Source organism: Pelecanus crispus, chromosome 4, assembly GCF_030463565.1.
Source record: "Pelecanus crispus isolate bPelCri1 chromosome 4, bPelCri1.pri, whole genome shotgun sequence".
Taxonomy (NCBI): Eukaryota; Metazoa; Chordata; class Aves; order Pelecaniformes; family Pelecanidae; genus Pelecanus; species Pelecanus crispus.
In genome coordinates this window covers 53,544,463-53,563,679 of record NC_134646.1, presented here as the reverse complement: position 1 = coordinate 53,563,679, position 19,217 = coordinate 53,544,463, and the positions used below count along the sequence as shown (strand labels likewise).

The 19,217-nt window shown below is 36.7% G+C and overlaps 1 protein-coding gene across 1 annotated transcript in view; it reads left to right on the top strand.

Moving 5' to 3' along the window:
• MICU3 (mitochondrial calcium uptake family member 3) overlaps window positions 1–19,217 on the top strand; it is a 61,750-nt gene that overhangs the window by 2,890 nt on the left and 39,643 nt on the right. Inside the window, exons 2-4 of the mRNA XM_075709167.1 lie at window positions 10,404–10,557; window positions 14,549–14,580; window positions 15,423–15,501. Coding sequence (XP_075565282.1) covers window positions 10,404–10,557; window positions 14,549–14,580; window positions 15,423–15,501 — 265 coding nt within the window. The remainder of the gene's footprint in view (window positions 1–10,403; window positions 10,558–14,548; window positions 14,581–15,422; window positions 15,502–19,217) is intronic.

Genomic DNA, 19,217 nt, shown 5'->3' with positions numbered 1-19,217 from the left:
ACCCTTTTCGTATTTCCCTAGCTCCCCATTTAATTTCCAGTCTCAGTTCGCTTTTCATTCCACCAAGGCAAATTATCCAACGTCATCTTTTTATTTTCCTTCCATGCAACCCAGACTTTTCTACTTCATCCTAATATTTCCATTTGCATGCTTCTTCCTAATCTTCCCTCCAGCAGGATTCTTTTCCCAGGTGCTTTTTACTTGGATCATTGGAAGCAAGAAGCAGGTGGCATCTCTGTTCTCAATGTCTTTCTATAGAGATCTACAGCAGCTGGTAGCGGCAGTTACACTGAATGTTTCTTGTGTTGCCCCTGGGGCTCTGACCTGGAATGACCATATAGCAGGTTGAAAGTTTGGGGGGCTTAGCTAACAAAATGCATATTTTTGGGTGAGGGTTTGCATAGTCTCATAACTTATTTACTTCTTAACAGAACAACCACTAAAAAAACCCATCCCCGACACTAAAGTGACCACCCCTTGCAAAACCTGAAATCCTTTCCTTTAAAATGTGGGATTATTGGAGATTCTTAAAAAATGTTCTAATGTGGACAAAACAAAATCTGTCTCCTCCCATAGTTTTTGGTTCCATTAAAAAAAATCCATTCTGAAAGATTAACTGATGATGGATAATTTCATTTTAATGATAAACACATAGTAAGTTTATAAATGAAAACAGTATCACAATGTGAAGTATTCAGATATTCAAAGTGTTCAAGAATATTCAAGATAGACAAGGCTGTCTCATCTGTCTTGTTGGGGTTTAGCCCTGGCTGGCAGCCACCACACAGCCCCACACAGCTGCTTGCTCACCCCTCTGCAGTGGGATGGGGGAGAGAATCAGAAGGGTAAAAGTAAGAAAACTTGTGGGCTGAGATAAAGACAGTTTAATAGGTAAAGCAAAAGCCACACATGCAAGCAAAGCAAAACAAGGAATTCATTCACTACTTCCCATCGGCAGGCAGGTGTTCAGCCATCTCCAGGAAAGCAGGGCTCCATCACGCGTAATGGTTACTTGGCAAGACAAACGCCGTCACTCCGAACATCCCCCTCTTCCTTCTTCTTCCCCCAGCTTTATATGCTGAGCATGACATCATATGGTATGATGGAATATGCCTTTGGTGAGTTGGGGTCAGCTGTCCCAGCTGTGTTCCCTCCCAACTTCTTGTGCACCCCCAGCCTACTCGCTGGTGGGGTGGGGTGAGAAGCAGAAAAGGCCTTGACGCTGTGTTATCAACACTGTTTTGGTCACAAATCTAAAACTTAGCACCTTACTACTGTGAAGAAAGTTAACTATCCCAGCCAAAACTGGTACGCATATCTAGTCTTGAATTCGCACGTGTGTGTCTTATTTCTTGAGATGAATTTTTGTAAAAGTGTAGTAAGTGGAATGGCCTTCTTGTTTTATCTAGGCAGCTCCAGCAGACAGCAGAACAGGTTTCTGATCCCCCTAAATAATAAAAAGGTGGGGGTTAACCTAGTTTATGTCTTGACTTTCGAAGAACAACTTTCTTCTTGCAGGTCACCTGCTTCCAGATAATGTTCATATGGCCTGTGAAAGTATCTTGAGAGTTGTGCTGAGCCCATTTAGTATCCCTACAGGCTACTTCAGATTCTATCACCTAGCCCAAATAATGCTTGGCAGTAGTGATGAAATATTTAAGAATATAGGGTTATCATATATACCTTGACAATTAGTTGCTTTGTCCTGCTGCTGTCATCTAGTATGTACTGATGCTCTAGTATTTATGGAATGAATGAATTTTAAAAGGGCTTTTAGATTCCAGGACTAACACTGATGATTACACAGATGTTGATGGGACACTTTCCCATTCTTGGCCAGTTTAGAAATGAGGTGCATCGTTTGAGAGCAACTGGAAAAAACTGTGTTTGAGTCTCTCAGAGAAACAGTGTCAGAATGGTCTGCGGATTTTTCTCCCTGTTCTATGAAACTCTGACAGTAGGAAACCTGGTGAGCAATAGATTTGTCAATTTATGTACAGGTGAATAAGAAGATGCTGTTTGCTAGAAGTCAGGTAGGCTATGATATGTGTCACCAACATGGGGTCAGCGGTGTGGCAAACTTTTTGAACAGACAAATCTCATGTGGTCAGTACAAAAATACTTGCTTGACCAAGCATATCATTGGAGGTGTTCTGGTAGAGAGTAAGATTTGTTATAGAAGCAACATGAAGCTATGCTTCCTACAGGATTCCTTTTCCCAGAGGCTTTCTGAGAAAATTCCAGTCCTGAGGACGAGGAGTTTATATGTGATTACCTGGAGCAAAATCTTGGATGCTATAATAAAGCCACAATTTTAACTCCAGGGTTGCTGCCGCAGAACCAAAGTAGAAGTCTGTACTCAGAACGGCTAGTTTTGTGTCTGAAGGTTTTGGTGAAGGCTGGGAGAGCTCTACTAACAGACAGCTTCTTTAAAGTCTAGGAGATGCTTATGCAGAGCAGGAAGCTCTTTGAAAGAACTGTTACATTTATACAGATTCTCTGTACTGACAGCTGAGAACAGTATTGACCCAAGAAGAGCCCTCATCCAACATACTGCTTACGAAGTATTTACCTTGTCGGAGCAATTGTATATCATGTTTTTTCAGGGAAATACAACAATTTTAGAAAAACATAATCCAGTGTCAGAATTCCTCAGAGGAATTAATATTTGTCCTCTAGTTCCTTGCTTCCATGTTCCTTACTTCCAAAATTCCAGTGTCATTTGTAAAGCTTATTAAAATGGTCTTGGAAATACCAATGATGCCTCTTTACACTCCAAAGAGATCTCTTCTATAATCGTGATGTCATTGTGTAAAGGTAGCGAACTCCAGGTCTCTGTTTTTACACAATATCCTCTGAGAATCACTTCCTTCAGAGGTGATTTAGAAATTAAAAGAGGGGCAGGGAGAGGCAGACACAGAATATGTATGTACTTTATCACGTTTCTTCTTGAAGGCTCGCTCATTTCCAGGAGAAGGAAGCTGCATACTTCGGATATATCCAGAGGTTTTTTTCCTAGTACCTCAGCAGTACTGTCAAAGTCTCTCTTTGTGAAAATACTCAAAAGGTCAAGTTTATTTGTAGCAGCACATTTCTAAGTGGATTACATCATGTATTTCCATCTCTCTGAAATGAAGAACAAGACTTTAACTCCAAAAAGTAAGGCAAACCCCCCTCGAGAGGAGTGTCTTCTGCCTGCTCAAAGAGGATGCCATTCCAAGAGATGCATAAAGCATCATTTTTACAAGAAGCATTTGTAGCTAACCACTTTTCATATGCATTGTGCAATTTCATGCCATAGGTCAATTGACAAGTGTAGGAAGATGGTTTGCTCTTTGGCTGATGACATCTGAAGCTCCTCACTGTTACCATGCTGCAAAGGGTACTGCTTGCCAGTCGGCTGTAGTGAGAGCCATGCTGAAGGAAAAGGAAGTTACCTCCCTGTGTTAATTCTGTGCTCCTCAAAACGTTAAAAATTAACGATGATACATGTCTGGGACAGACAGATCCAGCTACTAGTATGTTTTAGTCTTTCATTCAGTAAAGCATATGGACATGTATAGCAGGATGTACACACCAACTGAAGCATCTTGAAGAACTAGAGGTTAAGTAACTTCCATGTGAAACTAATGTAAGAAGAACTAAATGTAAGAAGGACTTTTGGAGAATATTTTAGCATCATGCTTATTTTGGAGGATTTCTGGAATAGCTGTGCTTATGGGTAAACATTGTTACCCCAACGATTTCCTGGAACAGAATTGTATTTGAACAGGGCCCTTTTTACAGCATTTTAAACACATTCCAGCTTCCTATGCTTGTAAATATTTTAATATAATAATGTCCTTATCTCAGTGAAGCAGGATCAACTAACAGAATTGTTGGCTGTACTACCTCTAAATAGTCTGCTAGAAATATAACTTCAGTAAGCATCAAAACAGTTTTGACTACTTTGGGATTTTCCCACACTGGGAACTTGACGTTTAACCTTTTGGCCACCCAGCATGAAAACAAAATTGTGCTACTTTTATCTACATGGGAGCATATTAAATAAGCCTGAAGTCAAATATAAACGAAGGAAGTAAGGAACAGCATTGCTTTGAAAACCTTTTTATTTTAATAATTTGCACAGATTCTCATTGATGGAAGACAGATTACTTTGCAAGCAAAAATTCAAAGAAACTCACTCACTTGAAATAAATTAGTTAAAGATTAAACTGCTGTAACAGAACATATTTTTGACTGCAAGCAAAAGGTACTTTCAGTAGTAAATGTTGGCTTTAGCTAAAATAGTCTTACCTTTATCTCAGTTGGAAAAAGCAGGAGAACACTGATTTGACTTGGAACACAGCAGAGTTGTGGGGTTTTTATGTGATACTGTTGGAGCTTTTTACCTCATATGCATGCACACAGAGCATGTATATTTTTACCTATTTGTTTTGTAAAATATTTTGCATTATTTGTAGATATTCTCAGAATCTGGGAGTTGGAGTGTTGTTGTGGGTTTTGGTAATGGATTCTTGTGGATTACTTCTGCAGAGCTTTATGAGCTTGTAGACATCAGTTTTTGTAATTTTCAAGTGAAAAATCCTGTATCTGGCATTTAAGCTTGTCTCTATGGGAAAACTAGATCTTTTGCCACAGAATAAAACTTCTGAATTACTGACAATGCAATACAAGACTTAACACTTGGCAAAGAACATTTCTTTTGTGTTTTTTAACAGAAAGGGTAATGATGTCGTGTTTTATGTTCTGCACTGTACTTCCACTGAACCTGAGCTATATCATTACCATTTATTGATATTTTCAGATAGTTTGGGGTCATAACTACTGCAAAATTTTAGTTATTTTAATGTCACTCTGTGAGCTCATGTCCTGTGTTAGGCCACCTTACAACAATGTAGAGTTATTGCATGGATTTCACTGGAAGGCCATACAGGTGAATTCATGTTATACCAAATTCAGACAGACCATATCTCTGAGGTAAGAGAGCCAGTAAGACAAACATAGGACCAGAAATGGAGATTAGCCCATGCTTCAAGGAAGTTCAAGTAATATGTGGAAACCTTTGGTGAGAGCACCAGACTTTTCAGGGCATTGTTACTCACCTCCATTGATGGACACATCCATCGATGAAAGATGAACCCAGAATGGGGGTGGGTTTTGGACACTAACTTTGCTTGATAGAAAGCCTAGATTTTCCTCACTCAAGTTTTTGCTGTGAATAGAGGGAGAAAATACAGAGGGGTATCACTCTAAAAGAGGTTCTGCAAGGAATGCTTTCAAGGTTGATTGACTTAAAAAATGTTGAGTGTCCATAACAAAGACCTTCATCTAAAGGGCTACTACTCTGTGAGGCATGTGGTGGTGTTATTGTAGCTTTAGATGGCCCTCTCTAAATGCAGTATTTCTACAAAATAGTTTTTAGGAATTATATTAAATCCCTGAAATATGTTAATGAGAGAGCATTATCATCATATTTTCATTTGCATAAGAAGTTTGAAACTTTTGAGGCCTTTTCGAGATTTTTTTAGGCTGTTTGTGATATGTTTGTGGCATAGATTTACAGTGGAAGCACACATAATTGCAGAGTGATGCTCTCCATTCAGAGAAGAACCCTGCCAAATTACTATTTGGTCTCAAGTTAATTTTTACTTACCTTGTTTTGATAAGCTGATGTTAAAATGGACTTTCTTATCAGAAATGTTTCCCTCTGTTTACTTTGCCTGGTAGTGGTTTGCATATAAATGCTGAATCCATTTAATCCATTTTAGAAAGTGCTTTGAAATGTCTCCTCTGTGTGAGAATTAGGTATGTGTATATCCATTTCTGCGTTAGGGAACAGCAAGAAAACAGGCCAAGGTAATTTCATTTTTTTCTCCTCCGCTGATTTAAACTAAGCTTAGAAGAGCCACACAGTCTCTATTCTTGGTTTTGCAGAGGGCGGATGGAAGCCAAGGCCATGCATAGCAGCACCCCAGAAAGGTGCTGTGTTCCCTCTGCGGTCCTTCTGTAAGGGTATGGCACAGGAGGACAGGGGGTGGGAGGTGAAATACGGAGCAACAAGGTACCAGAGTTTGAGAGAGGAAGGGCAGAAGGATGGCAACCATGAGCTGTTTGAATACAACTACTCACGCTTAGATATTTTTTTTTTGAGAACAGGGAAAAGATAATGTATTGTTCGTGAGTGCTGATGGGCTTCAGTCTTGCTTCTTTTTACTTACTTCATGAGTTGTGAAGTTGGAAGGATGGAAACTCTGGCTACCAGCTAGATTCTTGGTTTCAGCTGTGATGCTCTTTTTTCCCCTAGAAGTTGTAATAACAAAGTAGGTTGGTGTACATGTGCAGGTAAACCAGAGCTAACCTGCTATGCCTGAAATTAAGATAATACTGCTATTGGGAGAGTCGTGACATTCTGTTTGAAGGAGGTGGCCGTGTCCAGTTTTTAAAAGGCAGAGAACCATAACATGATACAAGATCATAGTAATTAGTAGGCAGGATTGCCAAGAGGATTAGTAAACAGAAGCATAAAAAAAATCTCCCCTCTTTTATTTGTCAAAGAGATGTACTTTCATGAAAGTTTTTGAAGATTGCTGATAATTACAGAGAGATTTAGTCTGGATAAGCTCTTGAAACTTCAAATAGAAATTGGAATCTTAGTGAATCTTGTTCACTCCTTCACCAACAGTACCTTCCCTGAGGTATTCAACATGTACTTTCTGTGTCTTGTTCATGTGTCCATTGGATTTGATGCTAATGCTGCTACAATAAGATTGCCTAACCTGGGCATAAATATGAAATAAATCAATTGAGAGCAATTGGTGTCACTGGAGTCTCATACTTGCCTCACTGGATTATGATCTGCTAATGTTGGGGAAAACCAGAGACGTTTCATAGTTATGTGTTGAGATGAATTTCTTAAATGAATGCCTGAAGAGGTACAAATTGGGGTCATGCTTTAGAATGGCTTGGCTTTTGATTAGCATGTTGATTAATTCCTAATAATTACGGCTTTTGTGCAAGAGACTTAAAGTTGTGCATGTTCCATAAATTGATAAGCAGTAATAGAAGGAAAGCTCTGAACAAGAGATTTGGACAAAAAATAGTATTCCTCCCAAAGATGGCTTTATTTGTCAGTTTGCTAAGGTGTGTGCCTGGAGTCTTCTGCAGCCAAACCTTGCTTTTATTTGGGTATTTAGTGTAGGGACCAGTGATCTAATACATGTTAAACCCTGTATACGTTTGTTTGGAGTCATGTTGGATCAATAGCAGAAACAACTTGTTTTGATTCTTTCAGATAAAAACCACAAAGTTCAAAATAAAGTGGTATTTTTATTCCTTGGAATAAAATTACGCTTAAGCCTGCAGTTTTCCCATCACTTTAACTTGAAATAGGTGGAGCTTGCTGCTGGAAGGGGTGATATTTTCTTTTCCATAAGCTGCAAGTTCCTGTGGCCTAGGTTTTGAAAAAAATGACGGTTCTTGTGGGGTAGATCCAGGCATTTATCTGGCTAAAAAATAACACCACCAAAAAAAAAGTTCTCAGTCAGACCAGTTCCCTTATCCAGTTTGACACTTGGAAAAATGAACATAAAGTGCCAGAGCAAGGGCATGCAGGGTATTGAGCCTTTAGGGGGTACTGCTCTTTTTGGTGGCAGGCTATATTCATATCAGGTTACAATGACTTTGAGCCAGAGCGGGAAATACTGGCATTGCTGTAGAGTCAGAGGGAAACTGTACATTGGCTAAAATGAAGCAGAAATTAAGGTTTTGCAGACCTGAGTACTGGCATGAGTTAAGTTTAAGCATGTCTCACAAATTCCATGTTTGCAGTATGTTATTTTATACTTACAGTAGCATAGAGTACTTAAGATAATGTTGAAATATGTGTCTGAGAATTTAGCAAATGCTTTTCTAAGTGTCTCAAGCAAAATATTAAGCAGTAGTACCTGAGATAGTGTGAATTTCTTGAGAGCAAAGAATCTCAACATGCTCTCCAAATACTAACAGTGATCAAAACTAAGATGATATTTCTTGAGTGATACATTATCTACAGATTCTCCTCAGTATGTATGATTAATTCTGACTGATTACAATCGATTATACATACCGCATGTATAATGCGGCCTTGAAGCAGTTTCTTTTCTGAAAATAGACTTTGCAGAAATATTACTTTATTACTCTTGCTTACAACCTGCATGTATTCAAAAGCATGTTTGTAATAGTGATAAAATAACATGTATCAAAAATAAGATAGATTATTAAACTTCAAATACAGGGATAATCAGTTATGTCACTACAAGCTCTACCAAAACAATTGAGTCCTGTAAATCCCACATGAAGGCATAGCTTGAATGCCACTGGACTCCTGAAGGATCAGTAAGACCATAATATTCAAACAGTGATATAGGACAGAAATATTGTGGTTTGCATGTGGGTATGTCAGAAGAGAATTCAGCTTTTTTTCTGCCATTCTGAGGTGAGTTTGTAGGTCTGGCTGTGCCATTTCTTTTTTTTTTTTTTCTCCCCATATTTAATTTGGTAATCATTTGAAAATGATAAAAAACACAAAGACCAGGTTTAAAGCTGCTTCTTGGGCAGAAGTGCAGAATGTTGGTATGTAGAGCAGTCTACTGAAAAGTAAATGATTGTATAAGCATTTCTATTACTCTTACTTTCTATGAAAGTCTTTTCCATTGAAACAAAACATTTTTTCTCTTTCTCTAACACACGAAGTAATAATTTAAAAAAGACTAGAGACAACCCAGAAAGAGAACTACACAGTCAATAGTCTTTTTTCCTTTTAGAAGGCTGGTTAAAATGTCCTAGATAAAGTATTGAAGTACTAAGACTGCCATATATAAAATCAAGAAATTGCAAGTCTTCTGTTACACTGCGAATATATACAAGTTATTTTTTGTTTTGTTTTTTCCAAATAAAAAGTGTTTGACCTCTTCTAGGCACATTCATTTTTGGTGTGTCTATTTTACAAACATAACTTAATCTCTTAATTACAACTGAGGCCATAAAATTTTGTTTCACTGCGGTAGTCTTACTAACGTTTTATGTTTTACGGATGTGGTTTGGAAAGCAGAAGGAAAGTGAGCCCAGATTTTTGACTGCCCAGTATAAATGTGCCTTTACTTCTAATTGCTGAAATCTGAAACCTATTCTTAGAAAGGTTTTGGAAAACCAATTTCCATTTGTAGTTGAGGACCGTTGTCTCTTAGCAGACAGCAACCGCAGACATCTCCCAACTCCTCTTTGTGTTTAGATGCCTCTCTGAAAACCCAAATGTATTTGGCTGTTTTCTTAGTTGTTAAAAGAAAACGTAGACATTAGTTAAACTGTGTGCTACTTGTTGCCTTTCCTTAGTTTGACACCTGAAGTATTTTAGGGATACTGTATGAAATGACAAGAATAGTGAGGACAGTGGCAGCTTGGGATACTTCATTGATAAGATGCTGCATTCCTATTTTAACATACTGGGAGGAGTTAGCTATATCACTGCTCTGCCTTTTATGAAACGGTTTGGGTTTGTTTGTTTAATTTCTGAAAAAAAGTTCAAGATACTGACATTTTCTTCAAGATACTGATTCCACAGAGGAGGTTGCCTCATTAGGGCTAAAAAATGTTTTCAGATAGCAGTAGTGTATTTTCTGTTAAAAGGTTTGACAGTATAACACAAAGATGTAATCATTTAGGACACTTACAGTTTTGTATTACTAAGTTTACACATAAATCAGCTGGATGGTAAATATACCAGAAACCCCTGATATCTATAAACTCAGATGAGGTGTGAACTTAATGAAATATAGTACTCTGTAACTCTGGAGGAATAATTATGCTCTTCTTCTGTTCCCCCAAGTATGGTAGGTTTAATTGCATTGGATACTTGAAATAGCAGTGTTTGTAGAAGATTTGCACTGGAGTATATTATGGAGGTGTCTTGCCTATTACTGTCAACAGCTGCACTCTACACTAAGAGGCAATATAAAAAAATGTTATTCCATTCTCTTCTGGAAATGTCAGGCAACTGAAATAATTTTAGCAGAGTTGTTTAAAGTCTGACTGCTGAAGTTACATGGACTTCCTTGAGTTAATGCTGTCCCTTTTTCTATGCTTCAAGAGCCTAAGTTATCTTCTTTTTTTTTTTTTCCCTGAGCTTGGGTAGTGTCAACAATTTCAATGCATAAAGATTTATTGCTAAAATTGTAGAATACTGAAAATGATAGCGGTGAAATCCTGATTGTAGTTTCAGCTCTTACCATATAAAAATATTTGGATGCATTTGACTTTACCAATTATCACCTTTACATTTACAGTTTCTTTATGGTGAATGGCAGTGGCAATTGTAAACCAAAATTTTTTTCATACATTAAAGTTGTTTCCTTCTGTCTTTGAAGGTTACAGAAAACAGATCAGACCTTGAAGATTTACACCTTTATGCAACTCCTCGGGAGCAACGGTTTCGTAGGTTTGCCAGTTTAGAATTTGAAGGACAGCTCTATATGACTCCATATGACTTCATTCAGGCTGTCACAAATGATGAACCCAAACGTAAGCAGGAGTTTTGTATTGATAAAATTGCTAGGGAAAATGCCAGTGGTGTATGTTGTTTTTCCATTTGCTTTTGATGTCTACTTCTGTTTCTGATTGTGGTAAAAAGGTACTGCATCTTCCAGAATTTTATTTTTAATGGTGACCAAGTGCATACAATCAGTATCCTGATTGTTATTAGATTGTAAACATCTGTATACTAGTCATTAGTTAAACGATCTTGTCTTAGAGGTCACAGGCAGCTCAATGGGCATGAAAGACAAGAAGTTCATTTGTAGCATTTGCATTGACATAGTTACAGTTAAGGTTTCTTTCTGAGCAGGCCAGTATTGCTGTAAAACTCTTGCCTCCTCATCTGTATAGTTTCTGTGTAAATAGGCAGGCAAGGTATGAGTTCTCTAAATAACTTAGGATAACGTTGTTTTGCAATTTTTGCCATCTTAAATTGTCATCTGCTATCGTGTTGGGGTTTTTTTGCCCTACAGAGATTTTATAACTGTATCACGGCTTTCTAAACAACATGCTTTGAGTAAGAGTTTCAGTCCCCCAGGGGATCCACTTTCTACACTTAAAGGTTGCCGGAGTTAGCACTAAGTGTTAATTAAATTAATGAAAAATAAACTATCAACTTTAGTTCACTTATTGTAAAATTTTTGCTTTAAATATCAAAGAGTGACTAAATAGTAAGGTGATCCATTTCTGATCTAGTTTGATTTCCTGGCCCTCAGGCTTGCAGTGCATTGGTAGCAGCACACAACTTCTGGGGAAAGTGAATATCTTTGCTCAGGTGTGACATGTATAATAACTCACCTTAGGTCTTTCTTCCTAAAGTCTACACCACAAAGCTAGTATAGAGAACAGTCAAAAGCAGGTAAAACAGTGAGAGGAGAGCTCAAAGCTCTGTGCAGATGTTAGGTTTTTCCCCTTTGTTCTCTTAACCGTAATGAAACAAGAGGAAAGAATTCAGCCATGGCACATCAGTGATCAAAACTTCTATAACTTTTGAATACAGATATAATCTCATTGTAACAGTGAAGACAGAAGATAGAGCTTAGATGGTGAAAACTTTCAAAACTTTGAAACTCTTACCAGAAAGCAAATCTTCGTTCTCTTTTTTTGCTCTGCAGTTAAAAGAGGGGAAACAGATTCCTTATCACAGAAGTTAATACAAATATACATCGGCACTTTACTTCCTCTGCCCAGATTTCCAAGTCTTCCTTTTTTTCTTACTGTGGAATTGGGTTTTACCATGTATGGTCATGAAGCATTTGTGCCATGTGCTGGACATCGGTTACACATTTCAGTTTAACTCCATTTAATGACAGTTTGACTGGTTTGACTACACTTTATGTATGGTTTGCTATTAAGATTTTTCTATGCTAATGAAATTTATGCTTCCTCCTCTCTCACAGCAAGTATTCAGTTTTTAATAACCGAATCAAACCAAAAATTGTTAAGCTCACAAGAACATTCTGTTCATCTCATGCCAAAGAAGAAGAGATCTGGAGTTGAACAGTCAGGCACCCTTCTGAGTTCTCAATTTGTAGCAAACCTTGTTTGTATCAAAATCCTTCCTGTCCATCCAGTTCATCTCTGAGACTGAAAGCAAAACTAACCTGGATATCCTTTAGTTTTATAGACTAGTATCAGAGATTACATGACTGAGATAATGATTTTAAAGGATAGTGTAAGAGGCTGTAACTAAGTAGAAGTGGATGACTTCATTATAGTGTAAGTCATATTGTCAAGGACATTTGGACAGAAGGCTGACAAGTAGGAAGTAATAGATGAAGTAGATGACCTGCAGGTATTACCACTTCCAGCTTCTGATCTGTGTTAATTTTAACCTTTGTACTGCAGCTTTGTCAAAGTACTGGTTTGTCTCTTTGGGCAAGTCTTAATTTTCTCTCTTGCTCTATGGAAGGTAGTAAGTTTAAGGAAGGTGTTTTTCTATAAAATAATACATTCTAAACATCATAGTTTGTAATTTTGGATCATTTTGTAAATAAGTTACAAGTTGTATATAATTGAGTCCATCCAGGCTGATAGAGTAGATCATCTTTATTTTGCAGGAAAAAAAAAAATACACCTGTTTTTTTAATGGATGAAGACTAGAAAGGTCTTGAGTTTTGTCAAAAAGCAAAAATGCCCTTTGAAGAGTAATAATAGTAGCTCTTTATGTCTGCTTTATAGAAAAGCTAATAATACTAGACCTGAATGAGATTTGTGATGGAGTGAATGCGTCTATTGTGATTGATTTACTTTGGAAATCTTGTAAACCCTACAAAAGTCAAGAGGGTGTTCACTTCCTTTTTTGATTAAACACTAACTAATATGGTAAGAGCATATTTTCTTTTATAAAACATAACTTTTTACTCCAGGCAGTTGTTATAAAAAATGTAAAATAAATGCTATAATTAACTTGCTGCTGCTGCCTGTATGGTGCAGGGTTTCTTTGGGAAAATATATTTTTAACAGTCACGCTTCATACATTTTTATCATCTGAATATATGTTTCTGTATTTAGAAAGCCAATTAAGAGAAGTTTAGCTTCCCTTTAGCTCTAACTATAGTAATTTTAGCCTAATACTGAGCTGTAGGAAGTATATATAAACACATAAATTTTCACTTGCTTTTCTAGAAAGAAATCTATATATAATGTATGAGACTGGGAAATTATCTGATTGGAAAGTTAGATATATTTATTTCCCAAGTTTCTTTTGGTAGGCATAAACATGTATCAATTTGTATGGCAAATGAGGATGTTTTGTTGGGTTTTATTTAGCATTTTGAGACAAGACTTTAATTGACATTAAAAAACTAAACTGAAAAGTATATGAAAATCTGTTAGCTCATGTTATGATGTTACTTGATATAACTCCACCGTGGTTGGAGTGGGATTTGCAGACAATCTTTGTGCTAACCTTTACCAGCATGTAGAACTAAAATTTCAGTGAGTTTCTAACCATGAACTGGTGAAAGACCATAGTGAGTAACTTCTATATTGTGATAATTATTTAATAGAGCATGGAGTTCATCATGAGGAAGGGATTTCTAATACCACTGTGTTTTTCTCTATAAAAATGAGCCTTTACCAACCAAAAAGTTAACGGATTTGACCAGATTCTATGCTACTTTTTGTACCTTTGTGAATTCTGATATTCACAGTGCTTTATCTTAATATTGAATCTGTGCAAATGTTTGTTTTGAGAGGGTGGCAATGAACCTCAAGTTTTGAATTCTTGGATGGTTGTGGACAACTGTTGTCAAACGCGAGTATCTTTTTGTGCTCCTGGAGTCTTTCATATCAGGCATTAGGAAGAAAGCATCTGCTCAGTCTTACTCATTGTCAGTTTTCAGTGCTGATGAGCAGTTCCAGTTCTGATCCAGAGGCCCTCTTCAACTTCTCTGTTAAAACTACTTGCAAAAAATTGAGCCTGACAGAGACTGTAAAAGGGAGCATGAATCTGAGTTACTAGGAATGGCTGAAGGGAGTCTTAGCACCTGGTGTAGTTTCAAAGATTTTTTTTTTTTCTGTATTTGCTTTAAAAGGTATGAGTAGTCCCAGAAGAAAGGGCCAGAATCCAGGTCTCCCTACAGTCTGCACTGTAATACTGCTGCTACTAAATAATCATTTCAGAATATCGATACCACCAGTTAACATGAATGCCCTCTATTTCCTGTTTAATGTTTTAGTGGTGTATTTTGGAGGTAGAAAGTCACCTCTCACTGAAGCAGAGTTGGATGAAAAACTATACATCTGAATTGGTTCTTTAAAGTTAGGAGTTTAGGTATGTATTAAGCTTTTTTTTTTTTTTTTTTTTAATAACAAAGAGAATTTTTTGGAACCAGGTTGAAGATTAGCCTCATGAAATAGGGAAAATACCTCCTCTTTGGCTAGAAAACACAGAGTATAGATGCAGTCTAATTTTTATGACACCACATTGGCATAACTAAATTCTGTGCATTCATTACTTTGTCTTTTGTTGCAGGTGCTAAAAAGTGGCGATCCCTTTCAAAGCAGGTGGGCAATAATTCCTGTGCTGTCTTATAACCACAGATTTTGATACAGTTACTTTCTTTCGTGATGTAAACTTAGAGTCACAGGAGAAAGAAGGGAGTTTTTAAATCTTCAGTAAAAGAAAAGGAGAGAGACTTTGATTGCTTCATTTTTGTCACTTCAGATTCAGCTGAATCTAGAATCTCAAAGATACTTGAGCAGCTGTGCTTGCTATGTTGGATTTACTGACTTTCTCAAGCCTCTGTCAGTTCCTTCCTCAGCCCATATCTGACTGAGTTTCTTTAGTGTCTAACAGGTGTATCCAAAGCTGCCTGAAATACTCCGGCCACTCCGTACCTTTTGTGATGTCTAAGTGCCTCTTACTTTTTTTTTTAACATTTGTACAACTGCAAAAAGGCTCTGTCTGTATCCCTGTATTTTAAGTAAAGTACATTCATATTGATGGGTGAAGTTTGCTTTAGTTCAGGTTGAGTGTTTTAAAAGAACAGTTGCTTGGAGCTTGTATAAAAACCTTACTGAAATCCAGGGGGACTTATCCTTGGCTTCAGTGAATATGGGCAGTGGTGAGTAACTTCAGCAACAAATACTTTATATGTCTCTCTCCAACTCTGCAAACACTTAGTATTCATGCAGATGAGCAATTCTTGGAATAACCGTGTGCAAAATTTATATATGTGCTTGAGTACTTCCAAAGTCATTGGGCTGAACTGAAGTTAAATTAACTGGTAGATTTGTATGCAGTTCCTTGTCTTTTATACTGATTTCCTAGCATTTACTCATAATCTGTTCACTACTTCATTAAATATTTAAATTATACTTTATCTTTTTTAAATGTTGTTTTTTAGGAACTGAGTCAGATCCTTATGGAGACACCACCAGTTTGGAAAGGATCATCCAAACTTTTCCGTAATCTTAATGAGAAAGGTGGGGGATAAGAATTTATTTTCCCAAACCAAATTATGACTTGTATTAAGTTATTGTGGCTGAAGTGATGTTGTACTTTAATCTGAGTCACATCTTCAAAGAGGTAAAAAGGGTTCGTTGCTTTCCGAATTTTACAGCATGGAAAAATTCCCCTTAGTCTCTACAGTGTTTTAATCATGCCATCTTACAGCTAGCCTTTTTAAGTGAATTGGTATCTTAGAGTTTGAATGTTTCAAGTTCAATTTGTTGTAATGAAGAGTGATCTGTAGACCATAGATACAGTATTCTAATAAAGACACAGTATCTCTTTACATTTTTTAGTAGGTTCAACGATGTGATTACTAAGACAGTAATGGTATCTGTTATCGCTGAATAATCATTTTCTTCACAACACGAGACAGTTTCAGAAATGCTATATATCCCTTTAAATACTGCAGATGAGGGCTTTGATAGCTTTTAAAACTCACACTATTGGTAAAGGAAGAGCCATGAGCCACACTCCTGGTCTCCTTTTTTTTTTTTTTTTTTTCCTTAATAAGCTCTATCACTTCAAAAACAAAAAACAGAAAAAAGCCTATGATGGCTTGTACACATACATTTAAAAGCTATTTATGATAAATAATCCACATATTCCTTTGCTTATATTCAGAATGGCAAAGTTCTGGTGGAGCATTTTAAATATTTTTAAAAGCAGCCATAAGTACTTGCTATAAAATAAGGACACTTAATGAATGTTTGAAATATGCATGCCAACGACAAAATTCCAATCAAATGTGTGCATGTAATTGATGAATCTAATTCAAATGCCGCTCAAATTTATTAAAGGAGTAAGTATGCACCTAGTCTCAGACGAGGGTCTTGGGCTCGAATATCTAGTGCATGTAGGCACTCACTTTTTTCCCTGAGTCTGCAGCCAGAGCTCCAGAGAGGCAGAAACTGGCACAGCTTTGCACTGTATTTCTTTGTATTGCTTTGCATTGGGCTGCTTTCTATATAGTCAGAACAGCTGACTTTTGAAATATTAATTACATAAAAATTCGGCTTTAGCATCTGTTAAATCAATACCTTATCAGTTTTAAAAAGATGTATCTGGATGTTGCTTATTAAATCTGTAATAAAATGTCTGCAGCGTGTGCAGTCTTGATTCAACAATATCTTACTCCAGTTTTCTGCCAGTGAAATTCTCTTAATTCCATCAACTTCTGTAGAACTCAAAACTGGTGTAATAAGCTGGTAAAGTTAGTAATAAACTTTAGCACTTACATAGCTTTTCAGCATGCTTTATGAAAAAGCAGGTTCTGTTATCCCATTTTATAGATAATTTAAGAAAAGATGATGGGTCTTATGACTGATAAGGTCATTCAGTAAGCCAGTGACCAGAATGGGAATGGAATTCAGGTCTCCTTAATTCTAACTTAGTGTTTATTTGGTACATGACATCAAAACTCCAAGATGAATTTACTAATTTTCTTTTAAGACATGCACATTTTAATATGAAGCAAGTAGCAAAAGCCTATGTCCATTTATTTTGCCATAGATTCATGTAAATCAGATGAGCCACATAGATTTATGCCACTTGTCCTTAAGTTTTATTTTTATGTTTTACCGTTGAGTGACCTCCCTCTCTTCTTTCTGATCTTAGTGTAAGCTTTTCTTTCTGTTCAGTAGTCATTTCAGAGCCTCTCTCCCATTAACACTCAGAGCAGTCAACCAGAACTGTCTGTCTACAGCTACAATATAGCAGTACAACAAAAGGAGGGAATGCTTTCAAGGCCTTTTGTATTGCTCTCTTCATACCTCTGATGGACTACTTGACAATTGCACTTTCTTCCTCTGTTTTACAACAAAGAAGGTGTCATCAAACAAACAAAAATACATATTTACATTTATTGACTGGCTATTAAAGAATGTTTTACATCACTGAATGAGAACCTTTGAGGTATCTGATTTCTTGATAGCTGCTTGTCCAAACACATTCAAGCAGGCCTTTGGAAACTAATTTCTGCAAGCTGCTGTGTAAAATCAAGAAGATAAAGCATAGAGCATGTGTTACTTAAATGCTTGCATTCAGTCTTTGCTAGTCTTCAGTGTGGAGCTATGTGTAAATGGAGGAAAAGAGTAGGTATTAAAAATACTTAGTAGCCTTCCTAACTAGATCTACTAGCACCAGTCAAATCTTGGTTCTGAAGATTTAAATTTGCTCTTGGATCAAAAGGTGGGAAAATATCTTTTTTTTCCATGAATGGAATGGAACTTGGGAGGGCAGTGTTTCAGCTGGTGAAGGTTGAAGGTTTTAGTGATTCTGTCTAGTATGTGATTTGGTTCCAAATAGAATTTAGTTAACGGTCTTTCTTTTGTATTGTCTTTATATTCCAGTCTCTCTGGTATCTGTGGAGATCTCTGTGGTTGGTTATTTTTCTTTTATGATTGAGGATAGTAGACATGATTCTCTTGAAGGCACTCCTCTTTCAGGACAGTTGGCTTTTAGGGAGGAGTATTGTATGATCAAAGGTTTGCAGAGGCGTTTGGACAGATCCAAGAGAAATATAGCTGAGATTTTCATACCCTGAGTATCAGTCCCTCCTGAGTATTATTTCAGGGCAGAATTAATTTCGAACTTTTTGTGCTGTAAATATTAGTAGAAAATGCCGAAGTTTCTTACTTTGGCAGTGTTGGAAGTGTTGATGTTAAATGTGTTCAAATAATTGTAAAATCCACATGAATAATACAATATTTTGAGTTTTAATTTTACAGGTTTTTCCGTGAAAAAAATTCAGATGACTGTTTACATAGTTTGTCACATACTCAGTTAAGTCAGATTTTAAAAGATAGTTAAACATCCAAGGATGTGGTTGTTTTTCTAAAAACTTTTGCACCTGACTTGGATTGAAATCAAGGAGACAGCCAGCAACTTTTGAAAATCCCAGCTGATAGACATCTTTACTCTCAGGCATCTAAATACTTTTTTTTTTTTACTCTTTTGAAGAGTCTAATATTGTGGACTGACTTAACACTTTTGGTTTGGGAGAACAGACAAAATCAATTGATTAGAAATCAAGAACCAGTTTTGCTAGTTCAGCCTCGATGATCATTAGAGCTAAGGGCTTTTGGAAGAGCTGCAAGTCATTGTTTTCAGTTCATACTGAACTGTAAGATGCTTCTCTTTATTGGTACTATGGGCACTCTGCAGGGTTATCTCTTTACCCAAGAGCTAGAAAAGCAGAAGTACAGCTTATGGTACCAGACATACCATTTGGATATTGACTTCAGCTCAAATTTAAATTTTGCCTTAATCACTTCTGAAGAGAAAAGGAAGTGCCATTCCACACTGTGATTGCCTTTTGACATCTAACAAAAGATGAAAAGCTTAGAATGTATTCCTTACAGATCTTCTGAATGTAGAAGAAGAGATAGTACAAACATCTGTAACAGGCTTTAAAAATATTTAATGAAATTTACACATTCATTTAGTAAGAGTTTTAATATAAATTTCAGGTGATGATTATGAAAATGTGCCCATAAAGACAACTCAAAAGCCCACATTTATGCTTTCGTAAGTAACATGAGGCTAAGTTTTCAATTAATGTAGGACTTGCACTTAGAAAGCACATATTGAACAACTGTATTCAAATGGTGTGTATCAGGAGGGAGCACAATTAATGTTCTCAGAGCAAATGTTCTCATAATGTTAGAGAGTGTTGTCATGAATTATTGGT